A 25,997-nucleotide genomic window follows, 5' to 3' on the forward strand; every position below is an offset into this window, starting at 1 on the left:
CCAGAGTTTTCTCTCAATACATTTACGTGGTCTACGTGCAAATTGCTATGTTGGCATTGGTATATTTAAGGGACTGCGAAAACCACACAATTTGAACGAGTAAAGGATTTCCAACGAGTTCGGCAGTTTGCAAAATCACATCTACTAATCATTCATAATATACAACGTTTTCACATCTTCACACAAGCGATGTCAGATTTTATGACAGCGAAACCAGAGGTGTTCAGAATTCAGATACAGATGCTCGCACTTGGAACAAAAACTAGCAGGTTCCCATAGCTTCTTCCATGGGTTTCAAGTTTCAACCAAACTATACCCCATCACCGGTATCATTTTAAGACGAAATGATTGGGCAGTGATATACTGTACAAGGGGGGGCAAAGGGCAAAAATTTGGCACCATGCCATTCTTCATTGGACTCGGGCTAAAAAGAATAACAATGGCTAGAAAAAAACATATATCTATGAGTACCGGCAAACTGAATGCGGGGTAGTGTGGACAAGCAGCACACGTATGCTGGTTCAATCACTAATCCAGATGGCGGTCGTGAAAGGCAATATCAAAATCCATTGCCACTCGCGCTCGGATTGAAAGGTGGCTGCTCCCCAGAATGGCTTGATTTCCTAGACCTTGTTTGCTTTGGGGTCGAATATGGTGAGCTTCCATCATTGGTTCCGTGGAAGGATGAAGAAACCCCATGTACCCGTGGTAGACCAGTCGCATCAGAATCCAGGGAATAGCCTCTCTCAACTGTCTCCGCTTCAAGTGGTATCTCATCCAATGTCTGCATAATTGCCAAAGAAAACATAAGGAGCAAAAACAAATAATGGTTGGATCTGGTGTATATATATTACAATAATTGGACGGAGAACTTCAAGAGGTTGCCAAAACATACTTTGTATGCTTGCTGAAGGACCTTGAGGGTATCACGTATCTGCTTCCTCTTTGTAGTTATTTCATCAGGTTCTCTGAGAATTTCCCCAAAGAGCTCCTCCCTGTGTTGATCCATCAGAAACATCAAGAATTATAATGTAATTAAAAGCAGATAGCAACAAAGTTTTCTATCTTTATGGGACTTCATTCAGACAAGAGTAGAAACTGCTTTCCTCACCTATAAAGGGTAGTTATGAGGAAATTATGCAGCTCCCTTTTTGTGTGATTAACCTGCAAGTGAATCATTTCCTTAAGAGAACAGAACTGAAGAACACAAAATATTCATTACTAGGTTATAAAGAGCTGAATCAAGACGAAAGGAAAAGGAGGGAAGAGATTTGATCAAATCCACCTCTTCCTTTTGGAAGAAAGGATGTGTTTTAGTCTTAGAGCAACCTGAGGCAAGTTTAATCAAATCTACCCAGTAAAACAAATGCCTAAAAGAAGGCTAATTTATCTTTAATATTTGAATACTCTCCCTCATCTATGCAGCTAAGAAAATAGAACATGAACAGTCTACAAATCCAAATAAACAAAGGCCATTAGAATAGATATGACGTGCACTGTCATGTATTGTTAAGAAATTATAGAAGAGTTGCAAGAATCATACCAGAAAATGCATAATTGCTTTTGGTACGAAATCCTCAACATTTTTCCTGACTATATTGTAGTATGACTGCAGCAGCAATTTTGTAATTGCTATCTCAAGGGCCTCCTGCTCAGACTGATTTTCTGAAGGCTTCAGGACCAGTGGTGGCTGTTTCACAATGGTATCCATCAATCACTTGAAAGAAATTCAAATAAAACTAGTGGAAAATTAATAGGATATTTCACCTCTTTTAACTGTATCGAAGAGATTGAATTTTCCAGGCTGGGACTAGGTGAAGCATAAGATCTGCTCACTGAACTATCTCTTGCAGAAGCATGTGCACGGTCATCATTTGAGGTAAATATTGAGCCCCAAAAAGATGTGCTTCCACTACCTGAAAACCAGATAAATAAAGGGATATATGTATACATAATGAAAGGATATACTCCGTATAATTTACCAGATTCTTTACCTGAAGATCCTGGTCTCTCAGCCTCAGCAGCAGGTCGTACCCCCTGTTAATAATGAGCACAACAACAAACGAGCATAAATCTAAGAAACACTCTGACTGCATAGTCATCAGCCTGATAAACAAAATGATGATGCAAAATACCTGGATGTGGTCGGTGACAATTCCATTTACACCAGTAGTTCTACCCAATAACGCACGTGATCTTTGGCTTCTCTCAGCAGCCTGTGGCTTATCAGCCTCTACATCCTGCAGTGCAGTATACTGTTAAATACTAAGATGTCGTGTGGACTGGATTGAATAGTGAAGGATATCAGTGGCAGGTGCATAACTTAGTAAGAGGATAAATTCATCTGCACCACTATTCAATTTTCTAAAAGTGTACCCAAAATATACAGTAGTGTTTATATGTCAACAACTATCCACCTCTTTTTCCCAAAGATACAAAATGGTTTGATACCAATGACATATTGATGTACTGATATCCATTATGGTTTGGAGCATAACAAGAAGATGATCGTGAGTTGCATTGAGAACACTCCAAGAAAAAGCCTAACATACTATTAACAATTGCTAGATATATACATATATAGCTATCCTGCTACAGTGATATATGTGCAAACAGAAGTTCCCCATCAAACAACATTCTGCAAAAGTGTCACTAAATTACATATCCATATAATTCTGAGTTCTGTGACTGTCAGAGAAGTCATTATTAAGAAATAGAAGTGGTGGGTGCTTACTCCCTCCAATTCACAAAAACATGACGTTTTGACCACTTTTAGAGACAAATTTGCACAATTAATTTTTAGGCATCCAACCTAAATATTTTAAAAAGATATTGGCATTTAAAGTTATAAAAGTTTGACTGCAACCATGCCCAAACTCTAAAACATCATGTTTTCAAAAAACTGGATGGAGCATGAATAAAGAGCTCATTCACAGGGCACTTGTTGAGTGGTGCTTTTCCCAGCATGTACATATTTATAGCTCGTACTGATCCTACACTTAAAGTTCTTCACAGAATAAGAACAGAAGAAAATAGTTTCTGTCAGAATCAGAATGGAAGTATCTATAATTTTCAATATAACATATACATACTCTTTTAACCACAGTTGCAGGCAATCTAGCGGCCTTAACTTGCTGCTGTGCCTGCTCTACAGCCTTGCTGCCACCTATGAAACTGGGGTGAGATGTGTTTATGTAATCAGCCTGCACGGCAAATATCATCTCAGGATAAAATAACAACAATGGACCATATAGACGATAATAAAATAATCTGTTCTATAACGATATTAAGACACAAATTGTTAAGGTGTAGTCAGCACCATATATAGAAGTTCGGATCAGGTATGGGCAAGCCATGCTTCTAAACTCCAAAAGAAACTGTAAATAATCAATTGACATCCACAGAGTAAGAACTTGTTTACCTCCATCTCAATAATGTGTGCTATCATATCTTGTGCTGGCTTAAGCCCATCACGTAAAAACTTCCCAATTACTTCATCCATGCTCCTTCTAAGTATAGGAAACTGCTGCAGCTCATTGCAAAGACAACGGTGGCTCATCTACAGCAAAACAGAAGTTATCAAGACAAGTAACAAATAGAAACATTATACCAGCAAGTTAAACGTTAGTTAACGCTATGTGAAGTTAGCCAAATATATGCTTGCATTCAAATTTCCAAGATTTTACAACTGGAGATAAACTGTGACTCTTGTGGGACACTAGGCACTGAAACACTGAGGTACACGAAAATCAGACAAGCTGCCATACAGGTCTTGGCTGCATTAACAGTCAAATCCATACCTTGACTAGTTCCTCATATATGAAATCTGCACACTGAAGACTTGGATCAAGCAATCTGCTGATCTGCCTACGTACAAGGACTTCAAATGGCACCTGACAAATTGTTAGCAAAAGTAAGAGTTTTCAGCTCCAATTGTGCAGAAAATAAAACAGTTTCTGGCACAACTGTGTCATACCTCGGGTACGAACAAAGCACTTCTGGGGCCAGTTGCATTTTGAATCGCCATGCGGATATCTTCGTCAGAGACATCCTCACAAGGGTCAACACCCTACAAAAGAAAAACAATATATCCTCATAGTAACATGGATACTACGAATGGCCAAGTGCTACAATGCAGCACAATGGAAGATATAGTTAAGCCAGTGCAATTAAATTACAAACCTCTAAGCTTTTGACAAAGATAGATTGAAAAATATAATGAATTCTCGCTCCACCAGAAAGCTCGATTGTTGATATATCTTCATTTTTCCCTTCTACCATCGAGGAGAAAGCTACAACACACACATGCTGTTTACATATACAAACAATGACACGGTGACTTAAAGAAGGAACAAGAGAAGTAGTCAAGTGCATTTATTACCATCACAGTATTTAGCCAGAATGTTCAAAAGTTTAGCACCTTGGCCAGGCTGCAATCATGAAACAAAGAAATAGATAATCAACGAAAAGACCAAAAGAAAGAAAAGACAGCTAAAGCGGCCAGATTTTACTAGACGCTAAATAAACCAGGTAAGACACAACAATACTTGCTACAGATGGTTTCACAAATGAGGTGTATGCTTCTTATCACTTTGACCAAATAAACCCAAACCTTGGACTCGACTGGATCACCATAAAAAGCATGCTCCTTAGCAACAGCTGACAATTGGGAACTTATGCGCGACTTCAGTCCTGGCAGAATAGTCCTTATATGTTGGACCAGGATCTGAAACAACGTAGTTGAATTTTCAGTTGAAATCACAGCATACACCTGAAAGTCATGGACTACAACAGATGTCCTACTTACAAAAGTACCTGGTTTAGCTTCTTTGCTAACTGTGGAATCCCGCAGTACTGAGCAAGACCATTGTATGCCTGAAAGGAGAACATATTTCAGAACAGTGGGAAAATAAGAATAGTAGAATACAAAACCTAAAGAAACAGTGAGCTTCACTGCAGCATACCGGTTGGGAACGAAAGAATTTTTCTTCTCGTCCCAGAGCATCCCTGATACTGAGGTCCGAGTTGATATCCTACATGAAAAAGAATACTTTAGACAGGTAAAAAGAAAACCATTTGTGCTATCAAAGAATACGCTTAACACTGCATTTATTAACAGGAAACAGTCCATAATGCCAGACAATTTCCTCATCTTTAACTTATCATTATTATACAGTACGAGATCACTAACTACAAAGTTAGGTCACTATCGAACTGTGACAGAAAGTTACACAGTAGGAATATTTCGTTACAAACACATCTTCACCCTTAAACTAAGCAAACATGCAGCAATTTAATGTACCTGCTGGGAGCGGTTTACAACGCCGACATAACCAAGTCGTAATGGGATGACATTTCCCAGCAAAAAGTTACGGGCATCCGTGCCCCTGTCCATTATATCCAACTGCAAGGAAACAGCACAAAATTAGAAGTGGCATGACATTGAAGGGGGGTTTACTTTTTCAATCCAATAACGAAAAAATTATGGTTCAGGAGCAAACCTTTGTGATAACACCAATTGTTCGAGAACCTACAAGAACAATAAATCAGTCCAGCAAGATACAAACAACTTGATTGAAATGTTCTACTGAACAACACATGAACTTTCAAGGGCATACATACCATCAGGATCAGCGGTCCGAGCCATTTGCAGAGCATCAGAATTTGCTAAATCTGCATTTGCTGGCGAAACAGCCAAGATGATACATGTCTTGTGCTTGATATATGACAATATCATAGTTCTTATTCTGGCCTCAATGTCAGTTGGTTGGTCGCCTACCGGCACCTTAGTGATTCCAGGCAAATCGACCAGAGTGATATTAAGCACATTTGGTGAATGGATCTTCAAACGTATCTGCCTATCTGACACACCCTTGTTACCACCAGCCTCCCTATCTGTTTCTGCCTGCATTGATCAGGAGATTATCATTGACATATGTACTATAATTTCATTCTTATAGTTAAAACAAAGTCCGTGGTTCATTACATGCTTCTCCACCAACAAATTTAAATTCACTCCTGAACTCTCCAACAGTTTATTCAAACAAACACAAAAGCAATTGCAATGTTTCAGCAAAACCAACTAAAACCCAAGCAATATATCACTCAAGCAAACCAAATTAAAATAATCATTGAACTCTTCAACGGTTGTTTTGGACACAGTAAGAAGCAATTGCACAGTATCAGCAGCTGGATCAACCTTAGTAAATCTACACAGCAAAATCAAAAACAGCAAACGTAAGCAAAATCAGACACGTTCAGAGTTCAAGCAAACAATGTACCAACATCTCTAGGGCGCTACAACATAAACCTAAGCCAGTAAACAACCACTGGAAATAAGTACATCACCAAGGGGAACATACTGAAATTGCCCCAGAAAACACCAACAGAGAAAGTATCACCAGCACCAACTGAATATGAATATGGTGCCAAATAACCAAGAATTACCATGATGGCAGTCCAAAAGCATCATCTGCCAATCCAAAAAAAAGGGGAAAGACAGTACCAGCTGTGCTACCTATGTACCTACAAAACCCACCCCAGTTTTTTACAGTTCGCCCAAACAACGACCAAACCCACAACTAAGCAATCATCCGTGATTCTCGTAAAGGACCACAATGCAATTGTATAGCTACCAAACTCTCAAACACACCAACAACATGACCGAATTAATCTAGCTATCACCAGTTCTCCATTCCAGAGCTACCTACGGAGATGCAGACTGTTAGTAGGCGACGGATACCTGGATCTCGCGGCGGATTTCACGGAAGTCGAAGTAGCGGCGTCCGGGCAGGTGCAGGAACTCGCCCCACTCGTCAGCCTCGGCGTCGGCCGGGCGGCGCGGCTGGTGCACGAGCTGGAGGACGAGGGGGCGGCGCGTGCAGATGTCGGAGCCGCGGGGGAGGAAGTCGCGGCCGACGAGCGCCTCGAGGACGCTGGACTTGCCGCTGCTCTGGCTGCCCACGACCGCGACCTGCGGCAGGTCGATCGTGGAGCTGCTCCCCAGCTGCGAGAAGATGTCCTGCAGCTTGTTCACGATCGGAATCACCGACGAGCCCACCACCGCGGCAGCCGCGGCCGCCGACGCCGCCGGGGACTGCGCGGAGGAGTAGTGGTCGTCGGCCATGGGGTTCCCGTGCGGCGGCGCGAGAGCTCCGCCTCTGCTTCTAGGGTTTTGGGGGCAGGAGGAGGAGGAGGGGAAGCAAGAGGAATCCCTAGATCGAGAGCTTATTTTCCGCAATTTTCTGGGTGGGGATTTGAATTGAGAGGTGCCGAGGGGGTACCCCGTATCCCGTATTCGACGAGTGCGTGCGTGTGCGTGCTCGGGAAGTCGGGAAGGAGAGACCGCGGGGGATTTTACTTTTATAGCCCTCATCTTCTTGGCTTAGGGAACAAGAAGAACGTGGTCTCTTTTTTTCAGGCATGATCCGATAATCCACTGGGTTTTACCGTTCACCTGAGCGGTCGTTTTACACATTTTAATTGACGAGTACGGATAAACCCAGTGATCTTCTCAAACTACGCGTCTACGCTGCTGTAAAAAAAACTAGTCTGTGCTGCGCTGATGCATTTTTATGATATTTTACAGTGTAATTTTAGTCTGAAGTACCGGTGATCATCTTGTCAGATGTATTAGATCACCGAGCTTCCATATTGGAGAGATATTATAGCCTACTGTAACATGCAAGAAGGATGTGCCATCGTGAGTTCGATGGACTGTACACGTACACGGTTGGAGCTGGGTTGTCGTATTTAATCAAGCATGCAACGATGTTGTGTTGCCTGAAGGATTTGTCCACATCAGCAGAGCAGAGGAATTGGTCATTTCTTGCAGAACGGGTCTCGCCGGGGAGACCAGACTGACCCCCCAGCTAGCCTGCCACGTCCTCGCGCCGCACGAGGAGCAGTAGCCAGCGAGGTACATGCGCCATCGTGGTCGTCCAGGGAAAAGCGGCGGTGAGATGGACGGTCCACCAAAACGCCGTGCCCCTGGCCCCCGGGTGTGCGACGGACGACGATGATAGTACAGCCATTGACTTCATGGGACCCACCCCCAGCTGTCAGCTGATGTGGACGTCGGACTTGGGCCCAGCTTCATTGAGACGACGACCGGTTATTCGAAAACTAGTGGCCTGGGAGTAGCAGGCATCAACTCTCGCTCTCAGCAACAGTTGCACTGGAAATTTGCCGGTCTTTTCTTTTTTTTGAGAATCAGAAATTTGCCGGTCTGACCGCGAAAATGTTAGAAATCGATATGGGCTCAAAGTCGAGACTAAATTTGGGCGCTACTGGGCCCAAGTAGGACTGGTTCGAGACGGCTCCTCCCCGTGGGCCTGACACTGGTGAGAACCCGTCGTAGATAGCCAAACTGTCCAAGTAACCTGTTTTGCAATAATATACCTGCGCTGCGCTTCCATGAGCAAGTCCACAATGTGAGATTTATATGATTCAGGGAGTAGTTGGGAAAGCAACTGCAAATACTAAATTACCAATGGCACAGCATTATTGCACGCTTTGCTGCAAATTTTATCTCTCTTTTTTATATTTCAATTCAATCGGGGCAGGAGAAGTGCCTACGTGGCAAAGTTTTCTCTAGAAAGCAACCGTTTATTGCAGGTCCCATACATAGAGAGAATCATCTGAAGTTCTGAACCCACGAATGCATAATTGCCACAAGTGAATGGAAGAAATGCACGTCTGCAAATACAATATTTTTTTAGAAAAAACATTATTCCCTCCAGGCTCCAGCAGAGAGTTTCTGACGGCAATGTGGATAACAGTTCCCAACCCCCAAGTACTGCTGAAGAGCACGGCTACTCGGGCGGCTAGCACATTTCCAGCACATTCAACATCTCCACATCGACATCAAGAGGGTCTGACTTCCCACATGACAATCGCACGTTGCAGATTGCAAGAGGGGCAAGAGAGTGATCAAATCGTGGGCTGCTGCACCATGCACGCAGTACTGTAACAAAATTGGAATCGGTCTGATTAAGTATATGTTTGAAAAGATCAACACCCAGAAACCAGATTCAGAGTATAGTATATGACACACACCGGTTTCCCCTCCACGGCACTTCTCTAGCTAGCTAGCTAGCCAGCTTCTCCTTAATCCCTTTCTGTACGTGTTCTCGCCGCTCGCGGCCGGAAGACACAGACACACACATGATGGGGGTTAAGCAGAATGTGCTTAACCAGCTGGTGTCGCTTCTCCTCGGGGCGTCCGTCGCCGGGGTGTTCGTCTTCTTCCTCTCCTCTGCCGGTACCGGCGCGCGGTCGGCCGGCATATCAAGCTTTGCCAATGGAACCATGGCGATACCCACTCCATCCCAGGAAGCCAACCATGCCAACCATACCGGCAGCAAGGTTGCGTCCCACGAGACCAACCAGACTACCCCCAGCCTGCAGGTTTCCAGAAACTCACATCACAAAACCGCAATTCTCGCCTCCTGTAACTTTATGGGTAACTTTATATCTTCACTTCCTTTTCCTTCTCTTGCGTCTGATGATCATGAATTACAGGGGCTGGAGAAGCTGCTGAGGGCGGCGGCGGACGAGGACAGGACGGTGATCATGACGTCGGTGAACGAGGCGTGGGCCGCGGAGGGCTCGCTGCTGGGCCTGTTCCTCGAGAGCTTCCGGGCCGGGGAGCGGATCGCGCGCTTCGTGGACCATCTGCTCATCGTGGCCCTCGACGGCGGGGCCTTCGAGCGGTGCAAGGCGCTGCACAAGCACTGCTACCTCCTGGCGCCGGCGCCGCCCGTGGCAGGGGGCGGCGCCCCCGGCGGTAACCTGTCCGAGGAGAAGGTGTTCATGAGCAAGGACTACATCGATCTGGTGTGGAGCAAGGTCAGGCTGCAGCAGCGGATTCTGGAGCTTGGGTATAACTTCTTGTTCACGGTACGTTGCTTCTTTGCTTCGTTGGTCGTCGTGGCTGTTGGAAGTTGGAACAGTTGGTCTAGACAGGGACTACACGAGAGGAAGGGGAAATAAAATGGTTTCAGAAACGGTCCGATGTGGGCATTGACACAGACATCCTCTCTTTTTTCTTTCCAAACCGAGGCAAAAGAGAAACATCCCTTGAGCCACTGTCAGTTGGTCAATGCGCGAATTTTTGAGGTGTGGTACAAGCAACTAGCAGCTGGTATCTTTTTCTAATGCGGGGGCGTGTCAGGTCAAAAAAATAATGCAGCACATGAGCACTGAAACTTCTATATATAGTCGATTTTCACGCATTTTCTTAAAATTCTGTAGCATTTCAGCATTTTGAAATCCTAATAATCCTAAGCCATAACCTATGTTATGTTGCAGGACGTGGACATCATGTGGTTCCGTGACCCGTTCGAGCGGATGTCAGTGGCGGCGCACATGGTGACCTCATCAGACTTCTATTTCGGCGATCCGTATAGCCCCATAAACGCGCCCAACACAGGATTTCTGTACGTCAAGTCGAGCCGGCGCACGGTGGGGGTCTTCGAGGCATGGCTCCACGCGAGGGAGTCCTTCCCGGGGAAACATGAGCAGCAGGTGCTGAACGAGATCAAGTTCGACCTTGTCTCCAAGCGCGGGCTCCGGCTGCAGTTCCTTGACACGGCACACAACGGTGGGTTCTGCAACAACACCAGGGACTTCAACACGTTGTACACCATGCACGCCAATTGTTGCGTCGGGCTTGAGGCCAAGCTCCATGACCTCAAGAATCTGATGCGGGAGTGGCAATCTTATAGGGCCATGGATGATGAGCACAAGCGCCGGGGCCCCGTGCGGTGGAAGGTCCCTGGTATTTGCATCCACTGACTGACTGACTTGGTGATCGACGTTGTTCGGTTCTCGGTTTGAGAATTGAGATGTGCATAGCTTGATTTTTTATGCTGTATAATCTTGAGAAGCATGATCAAAATTGAAATTGGTGTGTGCCTACCATAATGATATCACCAATCTAGTGCAAAATAAATAAATGAATAATGATATTACCATGCTCTTGGTCATCTTTAGGCCACGTTCGTTTCCACAAATCCCCTCCGAACCCCCCCCCCCCCCAATCCTCGTCGGGAACAAGGCAACCGAACGGGCCCTTAGTGGGTACACAAAGTATGCCATTGTGTTGTTTTGGACAAACAAATTAAATTAAAATATCCTAAGGCATCTAGCTTGCAATCACTTCTCTCATGACTTTCACAATTTTTGGAGATGGTTTAACTTATACGAAAATTTTAGAAGTTGGGAATGAACCCCCTTCCACCGAGCTAGATGGTTGTTCGTCCCGGTGTGTTTATCTGCAATTGGCAGAGTGGAAAATGCTGATGCATTTACATTGTACTACTGTACTTTATAAGTTGACTGGAGTTGTACTAGCCGTCTCACGTACATGCTTCCGTGCTTCAAAGCCTTCTAACTCAAGGCTCCGGAAAAGAGGCCGAATCTCAGTACCATGTAATTTGGGACGACGACTTTTGTTTTCCGTTTTGTTTTCAGGTACTCTGGCACAGTCCCAGCTTCCAACTTGCATATTGACAAGGAGGTCGGTAAGACGGTAAGCAACCGATGGCCGGGGAGACGGTAATTGACTAGGCTGGTTGAACTCTTCCGGGGAGAAAAGAGTCAAAGAGATATCAAAGTATGTAACTGCGTACTCTTCTTCTTTGTTGAAAAGTACGGAGTAACCGTGTGAATGTCGTTGCTTTGCCGAACCACACACACTCGCGAAGGTCGAATACAAGAGGCAGGCGCACCTGAAGAAAATATGCACGTACTACGTCACAACGCAAATTTCAAGTCCAAGTAGGAAAACTAATCAACGGGCACGCGCACATCAGAGTACGCACATCTTTTCCTACTCCGCCCATAGATATTCGGTCGTCGTCCTTAATTTGAATAGATCAACACACCTCTCACGCAGAAGCGTTTTTAAGTACCTGTCCACTTGGAGGAACACACAAGTTACCAATTTTGCGAAGTCCGTTCATCTGTGTCTCTCTACCACAACACACGGTCCTGTTAACTCGTGGAGGAATGGACATAGCGGGCTGCCTGAGCAAGCAGCACGGCGTCAGCGGCAGGGGCAGTTCGTTCCTCCTCGGGGCGCTCCTCCCCACCGTGCTCCTCTTCTTCCTCGCTTCCGACCGGGTCGGCGAGCAGCTGGCCATCATCTCGAGCTTCAGAAATGGATCAGCAGCTAACCTCTCGAGCCACGGCGGAAAGGTCAGGCTTAATTAGCTCACAGCCTAATGTACAGTGCGTTATACAATTAACGTGCAGTTTTCAGCGTGTCGTTGGTCTCTCTGAAAAAAATCGAGTTGCATGTGCAGTTCACGCAGGAAGAGGCATTGTTGTTCCCGGGGCTGGCGGAGCTTCTATCCAAGGTGGCCACGGACGACCGGACGGTGATCATCACGTCGGTGAACGAGGCATGGTCGCGCCCCGGCTCGCTCCTCGACATCTTCCGCGAGGGATTCCTCAACGGCGAGGGCATCGCGCACCTCCTCGACCATGTCCTCGTCGTCGCCGTCGACACGGGCGCCCTGGCCCACTGTGAGGCGGTGCACCCTGGCCATTGCTACCTCCTCGAGGTCAAGTCTGCAAATATCAGCTCCGCCAACCGCTTCATGTCCAAGGGCTACCTCGAGCTCGTCTGGGCCAAGCTCCAGCTCCAGCACCGCGTCCTCCAGCTCGGCTACAACTACCTCTTCACCGTACTTAACTAATTATAAGCCTCTAAATCACATCTCACTTTTCTTACTAGGATTACGGTTTAACGTGATCGTGTCGATCGATATTGTCAGGATGTGGATATCATGTGGTTGAGGGACCCGTTCAGGCACATTAGTCTGTACGCGGACATGGCGGTCTCGACGGACCGGTTCAACGGCGACGCCGAAGCCCTGAACAACGCGCCCAACACGGGCTTCTACTACGTCAAGTCGACGAACCGGACCGTGGAGATGGTTCAACGGTGGCGGGATGCGAGGCATCGGTTCACGGGGGCGCACGACCAAGCCGTCTTCGACGAGATCAAGGCCGACCTCGCCCACGGCGAGCTGCGGCTCAGGTTCGTGTTCCTCGACACGGCGCTCTTCGGCGGATTCTGCCAGTTCCGCGACGAGATTGACGGCAGGGTTTGCGCCATGCATGCTAATTGCTGCATCGGGTTGGAGAACAAAGTGCATGACTTGAGGAACATGGCGGCTGACTGGAAGAACTGCGCGGGGTTGGCGGCGCCGGAGAAGAAGAGCGGGGAATGCCGGTGGACGGTGCCATCTAAGTGCCGGACGTCCATGGGACAGTGATAACGATGGCTGATTAAGTCAGTCCTGCCCAAGTACCTCTTTTACGGTACCCCGGATTTAATACGAACCGTTTATTTGTCCTGATCTAATGGTTAATATTAAGTGGTACTCCATTATCAATCCCACGGAGTACTAAGTCAAAAACGACCGGAGTACCATGAGTGGAAAGACAAACTTGTAATTACGTGAAGGCATTTGGATTTTCTCTTGGTCACTGGATTTTGTTATGCAATTAAAAAAACTAATGTGTTCTGTTCGTGACCTAATCAAGTCGCCGCCATCCACACAGCGGCGCGGGCGCTTGATTGGGTCTTCGCTACGCCGACTGAGGGGACGAGGCGGCCGGCGCCGCTCTATTGTGCGGCCGCTGCCTTAAGGGCCGCTGCATGGCGAGGCGGCCGCGCCGGCGGAGGGATGAGGGCACTGCGTCTGGGGTAGACGAAGCGGCCGAGCCACTCGATTGGGCCGCTGATGCCTCAATGGCCGGTGCGCCGGCGGAGCAGACGAGGCCCCTACCCGCGTCGTTTCCTTGCAGCGATCACTAGCCCTATTTTACGCACAAACTTCATACGAAGTAGTACTTAGTACTAATTAGCTGCATACAAGTAATTCAACGATACATAAGGATTGGACAAGTGAAGAAACCTCAGGCGAAGTCAGATTTTCTTGTTTCTGCTATTTGTACTAATTCGCACCAGGCAGACATGGAGATCTCATCGCTTCATCCAGAGTGTCACTTCGTCCAGTGTCATCGCACCAGACAAATGGTGTCTAACATGGCGAGCGGACGGCCGCGACGAACGGCGGCAGAGGCGCCGAGGGTGGGCGCGGCTGCTCAATTGGAATGCGCGGGCTGAGGCGATGCTGGAGACGGGCTGGGGGCAGCGAATCAAAATTCGATGGACGCGGACGCACCTATTAGATTAGAGGGGAAAAGACCAAATTAACCTTTTGCTATCAACGGTTAGATACATCTGGTACTCCGAGGTATGGTTTTGGAGTACCGGGGTACCGTAAAAAAACTCTACGACTATACAGGAGTAGGTCAAAGAATGTCGTTTCCTTTTGTTGGTTTGTAAATTCAAAATTGAAGAACCCCACCCTCGAGCCTCCCGTGTCGCACCCAGGCGACACCGAGGGCGGAATCCAGCCGGCGTCCAACCTCCTCCCCACCTGACCTCCCCTTGCCGCCGTCGTCGCCCGCTTTGCCACGGCGGTGGCGGGCCCCACTGCCAAAGGTAGTGCGGGGGTTTCTCTCCTGGCGCGCGGTGCGGGTCGGCGTCGATCTCGGCGGCGACTGGATCTCCGGCGTGGGAAGCCAGAGCGGCGGCTTCGGGCGCTGCAGCTGCCTCCCTCCTCGTCGGCTCCTTACATTGGGGCTGGTTGGGGCGCTGCGGAGTGGGGGAGGGCGCGGGGATCTGGGGCCTCATGCCCAGATCTGAGGATGGCAGCCTGCGAGGCTCCTCGGTGCTTGAGGGTGCGGGGTGGCTCGTTCGAGGAGGGCGACCAGCGGGCTGGCTGCTCGGTGGCCGCGTGTGAGCCGCGCAGGAGGCGCTGGTCAGCGGGGATGGCGTGAGGACACCACGTCGGCGACGAGGAGGCCGGGGCGGCGGCCTCGGGAGGTGAGCGATGGTCGGGGATGGGTTCTGCTCGCGCGGACCTGCACTTGGATGGGCGCGGTGACGTTCATCGTGGAAAAGGTGTTGCGGTGTGCGTGCCACACAGTGGTGTTTGGCGGTCGACGACGGATGCGCGTGGGGCAGCTTCTTGAGCAATGTCTTGAGATCCCTTTGAGGCGTGGTCGAAGAGAGCTCTGGGAGAAATTCTTGCACCGGCCTTGTTCGGTGCCGGCGGTGATGTCGCCCTCGGGCGTCATTTTTCTTTGTTGAAGGCATCGTCGTGGAGCTCTCTTCCTCCTCTCAAGGTTCTTCTGTTCTCCGGGTGAAAACCCAAGCTCCAGTTGGAGCAGGTGATGATGGCGCAGATGTGTCGTGGTCCTTCTTGGAGGCATCATCTTTGAAGAACTCTCCCTTGTGCTTGGCAGGTGCTTGATGATGTGGATCGGGTCTTCGCCGTCGGGGCATGTGGATGTCAGGGCAGCGGCCCCGGATTGACCTTTGGAAGTCGAGGCGGCGGCCTCGAAAAACTTTGCGGTGGCGGCCTTAGGTGGTGAGGCCATCATTTAGCATGGTTGGGGTGGCGGCGTTGCGCTACATGGGTAGTGAGTTTCGTCGGCCTGGCTGACACGACCCCTCTGGGTTTGGTCTAGCTTGCATGTCGGGGCGGCGGCCCCGGATCTTGGCACAACGGCTGTGGTCTACGAGCGGTCTTCTTGTGTAGCTAGGGCTGCAAGATTTCCGGGTCGTGCGGCGTTGAGGCTCGCGTGCGAGCGGTGGATGTCGGGACGGCGGTCCCGGACCTTGATGTGTTGTGTTGCGGCTTCGGTCTCTTGTCACGGGGTGATGAGCCTTTCCGTTTGTCGCTGTGTGTTGTGTGTTTGTACGGTTTTCGGCTCGGTTTTCCTCATAAATGGAGTCACTCTATTATTCTTAATGAATTGCAGGAGCATCCTGCCCTCTTGACGAGGTTCCGTAAAAAAAAATCGAAATTAAACCTGAATTTTTTTGTGACCACAAAGCGACAGGTTTTTTTACAAGGTTTATTTGGAACTTTACAAAACCTGTCACTTTGTCAATTACGTGATCCCCTTGGTTCAGCTGTGAGCCTGTGACCACTGATGATTCAAGTTGAAACGGGAAGCTTCGTGTGGTGTCTATTACAAATCCTAAACTCTGCGCACTCTTCTTTCCAATCTTCCTCAGTCTGGAGTCTGAACGTCGCTCAGTCCATGGTGACAATCGATCTCACGTGGTCGCCTGGGAGCGAGTTGGGACGACGGGTTTAGTGTGTGTTTTCACTCCAAACTCTTCGTTTCATAACCTAAACACTCTCTGTCTGATACATGTGAGAGAGTGCCGTGCGTACCCCCCGTGACCAATAATTGTAAGTTTGGTATTCTACTCCTCTTTGGGCAATACTGAGATTGTATTCTGCAGGTGACCTTAGTGGAGTTCAAGTGGATCCAGGTTGGAAACTTCTAGCCACGCTCATACATCTAAGAGCAGCAGGGCCCCTAATTAAACAGGTCCATATCCGGATTTTAGGGGATAGAGTAAAGAAATTGTCTTCAATAGACCCCCCGCTCAGGTCCCTAAACTAGGAAAGCCCCTAGATCACACCTCAGCAGGCCCCACTAGATCACACCCCCATTCCTAGGGACCCGGAGGGGAGCCCTAATCCACTTTTCTTCTTCTCTTTCCTCACCCCTCGTGCCTGTTCTTTCTTCCCCACGCGCATCTGCTCATCCCCACAGCATCGCCACCATCCGTCGCTCGCGGGCTGCCGCCACCGGCCGCATCTACGCTGGCCGTCTCCTCTGCTGCCGCCTCGGCCCCGTCGCCAGTCCGCACTCCCACCGCTCTCGAGACCGCCCGGCCCCCTCCCGTTGCCCTTGAGGCCACTGACCGCCCCACGCAGCCGGCCCGCAAGATCGCGCCCGCCGGGCCCCGCTTTGCCTCCGTGCAGCCGCCCTGCACGACCGCCGATGACCTTGGTCGTGCCCGCGACCGTGCCATCGAAGAAGAAGAAGACAAGAGAAAGAAAATGTCCCACTGACAAATAGGTCACATACGTCATTGAAGCTCAATCAGAAATAGGGGTACAAATTTTAGGAGGAAGCCCCTAAAGAGGATTAAGGGACCTGTTTTAGGGGCTACTGCAGAAGATGCTCTAAGCGTGTTAAAAAGTCTGAAAGTTCAGAACACACTATTATACGCATGCATGTGCATATAGAGCTCAGCATTTTGGGCATGTAAAATTCTCAATGCAATTATTTTTGTTTTTCTTGTTTGGTGTCGGTCGACTGAGAAATATTTTTTTCTATGCCGACCAACCACTACAGCTAGCTCGTAATTTAATCCACGCATGCAATTAGCTATCTAGTCAGTAGTGTGCTGCCATATTTCCTTTTTCTATTTTGACCCTCCAACTAATTAATTAGGCCCTAGATAGACCTAAAAAAATCCCTTTTTTTTACAGGCTGATTACGAAGGAGTATCATTGCACATGCAAGAATTATAATTGCACAACGCACCCAACACGGGCTTCTACTATAGAAATGTGCAACAGCTGCCACTTGCTCCGTACGTACGTACGTAATCCTCTCTCGGTTCAACCGTGACGAGTTGACTTGAGACGGGAAGCTTCTCGCTGTGTACATGTATATGCAAAGTATTTATTTTTATTTTTTGCGCTGGAATATGCAAAGTATTTATTGATCATGTTAAGATCGATCGAAGATATTCCCCGCAAAAAAAAAAGATCGATCGAGGATAATCTGACGTAGTCGATTGGGAGTCGGGACGACGCGGTTTATATCCTTTTGTTTTTCACTCCAAACTATTTGTATCATCCCAAAATCTCTAACAACATGTCATGATGAGTGCTCAAAGGCAAGCTAGCCGTTCGTTTTTATCGCCGGATCAAATCTAACACACGTGGGACATGGCCTGGTGGTCAAACCGTGGCGTAGCCTAGCATGATCTCCATAGCTTTTTGCTAATCACGCAACAGGGTTGTCTAATGGCTAGCTAGCAGGTGTACGTTTCAAGTCATGCCACATGCACGGGCCGGGCGGGGACAGTACAAATAAGCTTCTCCATCCCGGCCCGCTGGTTAATTAGCTGCCACTATCCCCTTCCGGCGCCCATTTTTGCTCCGAGAGATGGCGTCGCAGAATGAGGGGATGATCCAGCTGAAGCCGAACAACTACAGCGCTATGTGGTTCCTCCTGGGTGCAGCTCTGCCCACGGCCCTCTTGTTCATCTTGGCGTCGGATCGTGTGGGCGAGCAGCTGTCCAGCGTCTCCAGCCGGGGGAGCAGCAATGGATATCTGCCGCCGTCTCACCCCAAGGACAAGGAGCCCGCTCCTGCGCAACAACAACAAGAGGTAGCTCAATTGAGAAACAGGGCATGCATCATGTACCATCTTTTTCTTTTTTGTTTCAGTATTGATTTCTCCTGTGATCTGCTGGTTTTGTTTAGAACAAGTAATCGGGTTAGTTAGTCAAACAGTCACATTTCCACGAGATTAGCCGACACTGGGCTAGTCATACATATTAGGTCTTGTTCGGTTACAACAATTCCTGCGTGGATTGAGAGGGATTTTGGCATTCATGAAAAAATCCCAGGCCTAGCCCAGCTGCTACCGAAGGTGGCCATGGAGGACAAGACAGTGATCATCACCACGGTGAATGAGGCGTGGGCCCGGCCTGGCTCCCTGCTGGACATCTACCTCGAGAGCTTCAAGAACGGCGAGGACACAGAGCACCTCCTAGCCCATGTCCTCATTGTCGCCCTCGACCCTGCCGGCTTTCGGCGTTGCACAGTTGTGCACCCTCACTGCCACCTGCTCGAGGTGAAGATCGCGAACCTGACCTCAGCCACGCCGTTCATGTCCAAGGAGTACCTCGAGCTCGTCTGGACCAAGCTCTACCTCCAACAATGCATACTCGAGCTCGGCTACAATTTCCTCTGCACCGTAAGAACAAAAACTTGACCGTGAAAACTCCAAAGAACTAAAATTATCGGTGTGTAACACTTGCAGGATACTGATATGATACTATTGCGGGATCCGTTCCGGCGCATCCCGGTGTATGCGGACATGAGCGTGTCCTCAGATGACTTCTCGAGCGCACGTGCTCCGCTGGACAACCCGCCCAACACGGGGCTCTACTACATGAAGGCAACGAACCGGAGCATCGAGATGCTTCGGTACTGGCAGGCGGCAAGGCCGAGGTTCCCGGGCGTCAATGACCAGCCCGTCTTTGTTAAGATCAAGACCGAGCTCATCGAGAAGCTCCAGGTCCGGATCGAGCCCCTTGACACAGTCTACTTTGGTGGGTTTTGCGAGTACCACGACGACTTTGACAAGATATGTACCATGCACGCTGACTGTTGCATCGGCGTGGACAACAAGGTCCATGACCTCATGGATGTGGTCGCTGACTGGAGAAGGTACAGGAGCATGACACTAGAGGAGAGAAAGAATACGAGTGCGAACCTCACGTGGACGGTCCCCCTACTGTGTAGGAAGTCTACCAACTGGCACAAACCTGTTCATCCGTGACCTGTGGAGAAACCACAAAAAAGCAATTTGGTTGTTGACAATTTGACACCTCGACCGCCTATTGGTGGGTCCACTCGCACCGATGTATCTCCAGTCCAATGATCTAAACTTCTCACTTATTGGGGCGAGCGACGGTTTTTCAAAACCTTCGAGGCTATCTAGCTTGTGCAGGTCTGCATATTTTCATCAGAGTTTAAGAAATGTGTCAAGACACAAAGAATGAAGGTCTTAAATGTAAATTCTGTGTTCCATAAAAAAATCTTCGCTACTCTGGTTAATTGATCAATGAAGTAATATAATTTGTTAAAAACAGGAGAAAAATCTGTCGACACACATGGCAGACCTACGTAGGCGCGCGCCCTGCCGCGTAAAAACGCCACACGTAGCCTACGATAGCAGAAGCCGTCGTCGTCCTACTCCTATAATCGAGCCCAAAACCCCACAGGCTAGCAGGTCGATCGAAAGGTACTTCCTTTCAGCTTCCAAGCATACGAAATATACGGAACAGTTAACTGCTGAACGGTTTCCTGTCTTCCGGACATCACTTCCCCTCCCCGGCCGTCTTCCTTCCTTGCTCCTTTCTTGTTGATCTTCAATCTGCAGTTCGGAACCCGTTCCCGGAGATGGGACTGGTGAAGGAGGGGAGCCTGAAGCCGAACCACCACAACGCCGTGTGGTTCCTGCTGGGGGCAGCTCTGCCCACGATCCTCTTGTTCTTCCTGGCGTCCGATCGGGTGGGAGATCGGCTGCCCGGCGTCTCCATCTGGGGGAAAAGCAGCAACGGGTCTCTGCCGCTGCCTCCGGAGGCCGCTCACCATGCGCAAGAACAACAAGAACAAGAACAAGAGGTATGTATGTACGTGCTCGTTTAGAATCCTTTTAAGTTTTGTTTTGAATCACTCTTAATTCCGCCCTTGTATATATATGCATGTGCCCAGCACACAACCTGGTAGTTTAGCTCGATCGTTGTGAGTTGCGGACTTGAATTCCTGGAAATTTCACACGCTGTGGCGTTGCATAGTTCGTTCCGGTATGCTGAGGCAAGGGGACTGCCTACGAACTTGCAGTCGCAATCTATCGTTGTTGGCTATAAAACCCGTGTCTTCGTTTTCCGTAATTAATGCCGGTCCCATCTGAAAGGCACATTCACTTAACTTTTCAGAAAGAAAGGCACAGCTTGATCTTGGGCATCCACACACCAACGGTTTGGAAATTTCCTCATGTACCCTTTCCATGAAAATGTTTAAATGATCGAATTGTAAATATATACTGAAGAACACACCCGATTATTCCATTTCCAAAAAAAATACACCGTATATTATTTCATTTGCATTGAAGGATTTTCACTAATCCCAATCCACATGCAGGACAAATTCCCAGGCCTAGCCCAACTGTTGCCGAGGGTGGCAATGGAGGACAGGACAGTGATCATCACATCAGTGAATGAGGCGTGGGCGCGACCCGGCTCCCTGTTGGACATCTACCGTGAGAGCTTCAAGAACGGCGAGGATACGGAGCACCTTCTCAACCATGTACTCATCGTGGCCCTTGACCCTACCGGCTTTGGCCGCTGCAATGTCGTGCACCCCTACTGCTACCTCCTCGAGGTGAAGACCGCAAACCTCACCTCAGCTACCCGCTTCATGTCCAAAGAGTACCTCGAGCTCGTCTGGAGCAAGCTCTCTTTCCAGCAGCGTGTCCTTGAGCTCGGCTACAACTTCCTCTACACCGTAAGAACAACAAGAACACATCCATGATCGAAAACACCGAAGAATTAAAACTAACGGTGTGAATCATTTGTAGGATACTGATATGATAATGATGCGGAATCCATTACGACACATCCCGGTGTACGCGGACATGAGCGTCTCCACCGACAACTTCTTAGACGCACGCGTTCCGTTGACCAACCCGCTCAATACGGGGCTCTACTACATGAAGGCGACAAACCGGAGCATCTCGATGCTCCGGTACTGGCAGGAGGCAAGGCCAAGGTTCCCACGCCTGAACGACCAGCCCGTGTTCGCGAGGATCAAGCACGAACTCGTCGAGAAGCTCCAGGTCCGGATCGAGCCTCTTCGCACAATCTACTTCGGCGGGTTCTGCCAATACCATGACGATTTTGACAAGATCAGCATCATGCACGCTGATTGCTGCATCGGCGTGGACAATAAGGTGCACGACCTCATGGACGTGGCCGCTGACTGGAAGAGGTACCGGAGCCTGACACGGAAGAAGAAGAGGAATATGAACGTGAAGCTCACATGGACGGTCCCTGTCCGGTGCAGGAAGTCGATCCATCGGCGTAAACCTGTTCGCCGCCATTGACGTGCAGAGAGACCGCGTCTAAGTGTAACCAATTTGATTGTTGACAATTTGACACGTACGTGCGCTAGTCTGTAGTGTATGAGCTATGAGCTTGGGCTACTAGTTTTTGGTCAATATTGGATTTTATTCAATAATCAGAGACCTGTATTTAGCTAGGCAGTAAAATAGTCAACTATAACTAGGAGTACTCCGGAAGGTCAACTGAGTCCTTTTCACTCGAGACAATCCTACTCTCGTCTCGTTTCAACCACGTGGCGATGCAAGTCGAGACTGGAAGCTTCTCGCACTATATGATGTCTTTTTCACTCCGAACTCGATCTCCTTGTCATCCCAAAAGTCTCTGATTAATGTGCGTGCCGTGCGTGCTCTTCTCCCTGATCAATATTTCTGCTCTTGTGTATTATCCTGCAGGTGACCCTGATTGCAAGTGTCCAGGCTGGAAACTTTTGACCGCGTTGATACAACTAATTAAGCAAAAAAAAGCCTATTTTTTTAGAACTAATTAAGCATCTGAAAATTCAAAACTAGTACACACTATCATAACATGGGTGTATACATCTTGACAAGTAGTACTTGACTACATGTTACAGTAAGCAAAAAAGTCTCTTGCCATTTAATTTGTGCATCTCAAATTCTCATTTCGATCCCATTTTCTCTTGTGCATCGATCTAAATACCCACCACAAAGTACGGTAACAAAGTGGCATCTCTTTCTTTTTTTGCTATAAAAATTGATTTTCCTGGATACGCGCACGCTGGTCAAAGCTGCCGGCATCTCGGGGGGCAGTGTATGACCGTGTACGTACCCGTATCAGCACTCAAAGGCATGCAACCTAGGACCTCGGAGTAATAAACCCGTGCCACGTATGGCAGACGTGCGTACGTAGCTAGGCTGCCGCGTCAAACCGCGAGTAGCGTAAGCTAGCAGGGGTCGTCTTATTGGCGAGCAGAAAACTTACATACATAGGCCCGTGTTTCAACGGATCCAACAGTTCAAGCATACAGTACTAGTTTGTCTGTCTTCCTGCCTGCGTTTCTTGCTCGATGGCCGGGTTGGGGAAGGAGGGGATCAGCCTGAAGCCGATCAGCAACCACAGCGTGGTGTGGTTCTTGCTGGGGGCAGCTCTCCCCACGGTCCTGCTCTTCGTCCTGGCTTCCGACCGTGTGGGCGAGCAGCTGTCCATCGTCTCCGGCAGCTGGGGGAAGTACGGTAACGGCGCCGGCGGGGATCTGCCGCCGCTGTCTCCGGACGCCGCCTATGCGCAAGAACAAGAGGTACTCCGTAATAAAGAATGTCTGAATATGCGTGTGCATGCTATGTTCAGGCGATACGTACGTAGTACGCGCTCATTTAGCACATATCCAGTTTTGTTTACTCGATCGTTGTGAGTTGGCGACTGAGAATTTTCAGGTTGTATAGTTCGTTCGTGTATATGCTGAGAGAAGAACTAGCTAGCTAGCCTACGAACTTTGAAGTCGTCTCAACCGATCGGTGACGGCGTTGACTAGCCATTAATTGTCTTCTTTTCCTTCATTTTTTTTTACTTTGACAGAGAAATAATTTTTAATAACTCACAATCACAGTTACATCATTAACCAAAAATGTACTAGTGGGAGGAGGATTAAACCCAGACTGGACAGGAGAAGACTTTGCTTAATGCTGAGCTCTTTTGAAAGGCACATTAATTCTTTTGAAAGGCCGTTATATACACTCAGATGGGCCTTTATGACAACAAGATGAACTCATCATCTAAGGTTTCCAGGTTTCGCTAAAAAAAAGAATCTAAGGTTTCGAGGTTGATGTGCCCGTTCTATTGTACTTTGACATCCTTGTACTTTACCAGGCTTCACAAAGCCCACGGTAAATACTCAAAACACTAGATTATTCAATAAAAAAACACTTTACTCCATGATATTTTTTTAAAGAAAAGTTGATTATTCCACCTCCATTCAAGGATTTGTAACTAATCCCATTCCGTCCGCAGGAGAAATTTCCAGGCCTAACTCAGCTGCTACCGAGGGTGGCCATGGACGACCGCACAGTGATCATCACATCGGTCAACGAGGCGTGGACGCAGCCCGGCTCCCTGCTAGACCTCTACCGTGAGAGCTTTAAGAACGGCGAGGACACGGAGCACCTCCTCGCACATGTCCTCGTGATCGCCCTTGACCCCGCGGGCTTCCACCGTTGCAACGTCGTCCACCCCCACTGCTACCTCCTCGAAGTGAAGACTGTGAACCTCACCTCGGCCACAAGGTTCATGTCTAAAGAGTATCTTGAGATCGTCTGGACCAAGCTTTCCCTCCAGCAGCGCATCCTGGAGCTCGGCTACAACTTCCTATTCACCGTAAGAACCAGCCCACAAATTACTCCTAGTTGCTAACAATGGATATTCCAACACTCCAAGAAAGTTAACGAATCGCTTGTAGGATGCCGATATGCTACTGTTTCGGAACCCGTTCCGGCGCATCACGTTGCACGCGGACATGAGCGTCTCCTCCGACGATTTCTCCATCGCGCGCGCTCCGCTGGACAACCCAATCAACACGGGGCTCTACTACGTGAAGTCGACGAACCGGACCGTGGAGATGCTCCGGTACTGGCAGGCGGCAAGGTCAAGGACCCCGGGCGCCCACGACCAGACCGTCTTTGGCAATATCAAGCACGAGCTCGTGGAGAAGCTCAAGGTCCGGATCGAGCCCCTCGACACGTCCTACTTCGGCGGGTTTTGTGAGTACCACGATGACTTTGAGAAGATCAGCACCATGCACGCCGACTGCTGTATCGGCGTGGACAACAAGGTGCACGATCTCATGGACGTGGCAGCCGACTGGAAGAGGTACATGAGCATGACGCTGGACGAGCGGAAGAAGATGAGTGGGAACCTCACGTGGACAGTCCCCGTGCGCTGCAGGAAGTCGATCAACTGGCGTAAACCTGTTCACCCTTGATGCCCCAAAGAGATCTAAGCAAATTAAGCAATGGCATATGTCGGTTTTGTTGACAATTTGACAGCAGCGTATGCTTGTAATGTATATGATCGACCCACCGTGTGTCCACGTGAGGTATGCACTAAGAAATTTTCATGAACTTAACACACATAGGCATGCATATACCGTGTATCGGCTTAGAATAAATTGTTACTCTGTTACACTTCCAAATAAATAAACAAGTAGTAGTTGTTAAGATCCGCGGAAGGACATGCTAACTCTACTTAGTTGTTGACAATTTGCTTTTCACTTGAACACAGCTAAAATTCCGTTCCTAATATTCTGAAACGCTTATTTTATAGCATATCATCTGAAATGTATGACTTTATAGGATCTTGGATGTATAAATTCCAATCGTAAGAAACTTCATATGTTCAGAAAAGAAGAGAGCGTTGAAGAACCAAATTGGCAAAGAGATTCTGAGTGTGTAGTATGCAGGAATTCTGGGACTGCAATACGAGAAAGTGGAGAAAAAAATGAAGATGCATATTATAAAAGTATAACATGAATCTCCAAGCAATGGACGGTGTAGATATGTAGTATGGAGAAACCAATTTCGGCGGCAACCGAATCGACAGAATTATAATAAAGCTCATTATGCATTCACAAATTTCTACGGTCCTTCACCAATAGTATCCAACGATTTAGATGAAAGAAGGGACAACACTATCTCTTTTGTATCACTTCTCTTCTTCCTCCTTCTCCTCGTTGCCACTTGACGCAGAGGTTGTAGGGCTTATCACGTTCTTATCATGACGCATCATTACCAGCACTCCTGCAGCCCATAGCACGACCGGGTCAGCACCATCTCTCACCATTACGGCCAAGGCCGGGTTCTCACGAGCATCGACAACGGCATTCTCCAAGACGGGCACAGCGTCCTCATTATAGACATTGGCATCCTCCGTGGCCGCCGGCGCCGGCATTACTGCCAGTGCTCCGCTCTCCTCTGCCAAAATCTCGGCAACGGCCGCCGGTACAGCTCCGTTCTCCCCCGCCAAAATCTCAGCCGGTGCTCCGTTCTCCTCCGCCAAAATCTCGGCAATGACAGCGTCGGCATGTGGAGCGTCGCCTTGGCGGTAGTGCACCATCACCAGCCCAAGCTGGCCGCACGGCTGGTTCTCGACGCCCAAATCAAGCCTGGGCGAACGGAACGCCCACAACTCGACCATGACGTGTTCCCCGCCAGCCGCGTCGCCTTTCGTC

At 48.5% G+C, this 25,997-nt stretch overlaps 6 protein-coding genes across 7 annotated transcripts; 5 read left to right on the forward strand and 1 right to left on the reverse strand.

Moving 5' to 3' along the window:
* Positions 1–126: 126 nt before the first annotated feature.
* LOC100821795 (dynamin-related protein 3B) lies at positions 127–7,330 on the reverse strand. The gene is made up of 20 exons (XM_003564897.4): positions 6,743–7,330; positions 5,623–5,905; positions 5,502–5,530; positions 5,303–5,404; positions 4,965–5,033; positions 4,816–4,875; positions 4,613–4,726; positions 4,382–4,430; positions 4,183–4,292; positions 3,977–4,069; positions 3,801–3,893; positions 3,422–3,559; positions 3,093–3,203; positions 2,136–2,240; positions 1,995–2,037; positions 1,768–1,916; positions 1,544–1,690; positions 1,112–1,164; positions 896–995; positions 127–784 (listed from the first exon to the last, which is right to left on the reverse strand). The coding sequence occupies exons 1-20, from the start codon at positions 7,124–7,126 to the stop codon at positions 560–562; spliced, it is 2,457 nt and encodes an 818-aa protein (XP_003564945.1). The 5' UTR covers positions 7,127–7,330; the 3' UTR covers positions 127–559.
* Positions 7,331–9,026: 1,696 nt separating this feature from the next.
* On the forward strand, positions 9,027–10,976 carry LOC100822106 (uncharacterized protein At1g28695). The gene is made up of 3 exons (XM_010234451.3): positions 9,027–9,408; positions 9,523–9,900; positions 10,312–10,976. The coding sequence occupies exons 1-3, from the start codon at positions 9,166–9,168 to the stop codon at positions 10,795–10,797; spliced, it is 1,107 nt and encodes a 368-aa protein (XP_010232753.1). The 5' UTR covers positions 9,027–9,165; the 3' UTR covers positions 10,798–10,976.
* A 717-nt stretch (positions 10,977–11,693) lies between these two features.
* On the forward strand, positions 11,694–13,500 carry LOC100821299 (uncharacterized protein At4g15970). Its single transcript, XM_010235281.3, has 4 exons — positions 11,694–11,817; positions 11,900–12,201; positions 12,309–12,692; positions 12,783–13,500. The coding sequence occupies exons 2-4, from the start codon at positions 12,013–12,015 to the stop codon at positions 13,284–13,286; spliced, it is 1,077 nt and encodes a 358-aa protein (XP_010233583.1). The 5' UTR covers positions 11,694–11,817; positions 11,900–12,012; the 3' UTR covers positions 13,287–13,500.
* A 4,465-nt stretch (positions 13,501–17,965) lies between these two features.
* LOC100821600 (uncharacterized protein At4g15970) lies at positions 17,966–19,601 on the forward strand. Its single transcript, XM_024458878.1, has 4 exons — positions 17,966–17,987; positions 18,088–18,294; positions 18,536–18,885; positions 18,952–19,601. Exons 1-4 carry the CDS (start codon positions 17,966–17,968, stop codon positions 19,471–19,473), a joined length of 1,101 nt encoding a protein of 366 aa, XP_024314646.1. The 3' UTR covers positions 19,474–19,601.
* Positions 19,602–19,881: 280 nt separating this feature from the next.
* LOC100822419 (uncharacterized protein At4g15970) lies at positions 19,882–22,113 on the forward strand. 2 transcript variants are annotated; one of them, XM_003564899.4, is made up of 3 exons: positions 19,882–20,321; positions 20,841–21,203; positions 21,277–22,110. In XM_003564899.4, the coding sequence occupies exons 1-3, from the start codon at positions 20,097–20,099 to the stop codon at positions 21,799–21,801; spliced, it is 1,113 nt and encodes a 370-aa protein (XP_003564947.1). In that variant the 5' UTR covers positions 19,882–20,096; the 3' UTR covers positions 21,802–22,110. The 2 variants fall into 2 exon arrangements, with proteins under 2 accessions (XP_003564947.1, XP_024316014.1); XM_024460246.1 differs by lacking the exon at positions 19,882–20,321 and adding an exon at positions 20,352–20,677 and having other exon boundaries at positions 21,277–22,113.
* Positions 22,114–22,706: 593 nt separating this feature from the next.
* Positions 22,707–24,987, forward strand: LOC100821916 (uncharacterized protein At4g15970). The gene is made up of 3 exons (XM_010235283.3): positions 22,707–23,075; positions 23,786–24,148; positions 24,231–24,987. Exons 1-3 carry the CDS (start codon positions 22,845–22,847, stop codon positions 24,750–24,752), a joined length of 1,116 nt encoding a protein of 371 aa, XP_010233585.2. The 5' UTR covers positions 22,707–22,844; the 3' UTR covers positions 24,753–24,987.
* The last annotated feature ends 1,010 nt before the right edge of the window (positions 24,988–25,997 follow it).

This window comes from Brachypodium distachyon, chromosome 2 (genome assembly GCF_000005505.3).
Source record: "Brachypodium distachyon strain Bd21 chromosome 2, Brachypodium_distachyon_v3.0, whole genome shotgun sequence".
NCBI classification, from domain to species: Eukaryota; Viridiplantae; Streptophyta; class Magnoliopsida; order Poales; family Poaceae; genus Brachypodium; species Brachypodium distachyon.

Excerpts from the sequence above, each read along its gene's own strand:
- LOC100822106 (XM_010234451.3), top strand. The coding sequence starts at position 9,166 with ATGATGGGGGTTAAGCAGAATGTGCTTAACCAGCTGGTGTCGCTTCTC. Across the intron at positions 9,409-9,522 it reads AGACTACCCCCAGCCTGCAG|GGGCTGGAGAAGCTGCTGAG; the intron begins GTTTCCAGAAAC and ends CATGAATTACAG. Across the intron at positions 9,901-10,311 it reads GGTATAACTTCTTGTTCACG|GACGTGGACATCATGTGGTT; the intron begins GTACGTTGCTTC and ends GTTATGTTGCAG.
- LOC100821916 (XM_010235283.3), top strand. The coding sequence starts at position 22,845 with ATGGCCGGGTTGGGGAAGGAGGGGATCAGCCTGAAGCCGATCAGCAAC. Across the intron at positions 23,076-23,785 it reads CCTATGCGCAAGAACAAGAG|GAGAAATTTCCAGGCCTAAC; the intron begins GTACTCCGTAAT and ends TTCCGTCCGCAG. Across the intron at positions 24,149-24,230 it reads GCTACAACTTCCTATTCACC|GATGCCGATATGCTACTGTT; the intron begins GTAAGAACCAGC and ends AATCGCTTGTAG.
- LOC100821795 (XM_003564897.4), bottom strand. The coding sequence starts at position 7,126 with ATGGCCGACGACCACTACTCCTCCGCGCAGTCCCCGGCGGCGTCGGCG. Across the intron at positions 4,070-4,182 it reads TCTTTGTCAAAAGCTTAGAG|GGTGTTGACCCTTGTGAGGA; the intron begins GTTTGTAATTTA and ends TTTCTTTTGTAG. Across the intron at positions 2,241-3,092 it reads CTGCAACTGTGGTTAAAAGA|GATGTAGAGGCTGATAAGCC; the intron begins GTATGTATATGT and ends ACTGCACTGCAG.
- LOC100821600 (XM_024458878.1), top strand. The coding sequence starts at position 17,966 with ATGCACGGGCCGGGCGGGGACA. Across the intron at positions 17,988-18,087 it reads GCACGGGCCGGGCGGGGACA|GGGATGATCCAGCTGAAGCC; the intron begins GTACAAATAAGC and ends TCGCAGAATGAG. Across the intron at positions 18,295-18,535 it reads CTGCGCAACAACAACAAGAG|GCCTAGCCCAGCTGCTACCG; the intron begins GTAGCTCAATTG and ends AAAAAATCCCAG.
- LOC100822419 (XM_003564899.4), top strand. The coding sequence starts at position 20,097 with ATGGGACTGGTGAAGGAGGGGAGCCTGAAGCCGAACCACCACAACGCC. Across the intron at positions 20,322-20,840 it reads AACAAGAACAAGAACAAGAG|GACAAATTCCCAGGCCTAGC; the intron begins GTATGTATGTAC and ends ATCCACATGCAG. Across the intron at positions 21,204-21,276 it reads GCTACAACTTCCTCTACACC|GATACTGATATGATAATGAT; the intron begins GTAAGAACAACA and ends AATCATTTGTAG.
- LOC100821299 (XM_010235281.3), top strand. The coding sequence starts at position 12,013 with ATGGACATAGCGGGCTGCCTGAGCAAGCAGCACGGCGTCAGCGGCAGG. Across the intron at positions 12,202-12,308 it reads TCTCGAGCCACGGCGGAAAG|TTCACGCAGGAAGAGGCATT; the intron begins GTCAGGCTTAAT and ends TTGCATGTGCAG. Across the intron at positions 12,693-12,782 it reads GCTACAACTACCTCTTCACC|GATGTGGATATCATGTGGTT; the intron begins GTACTTAACTAA and ends CGATATTGTCAG.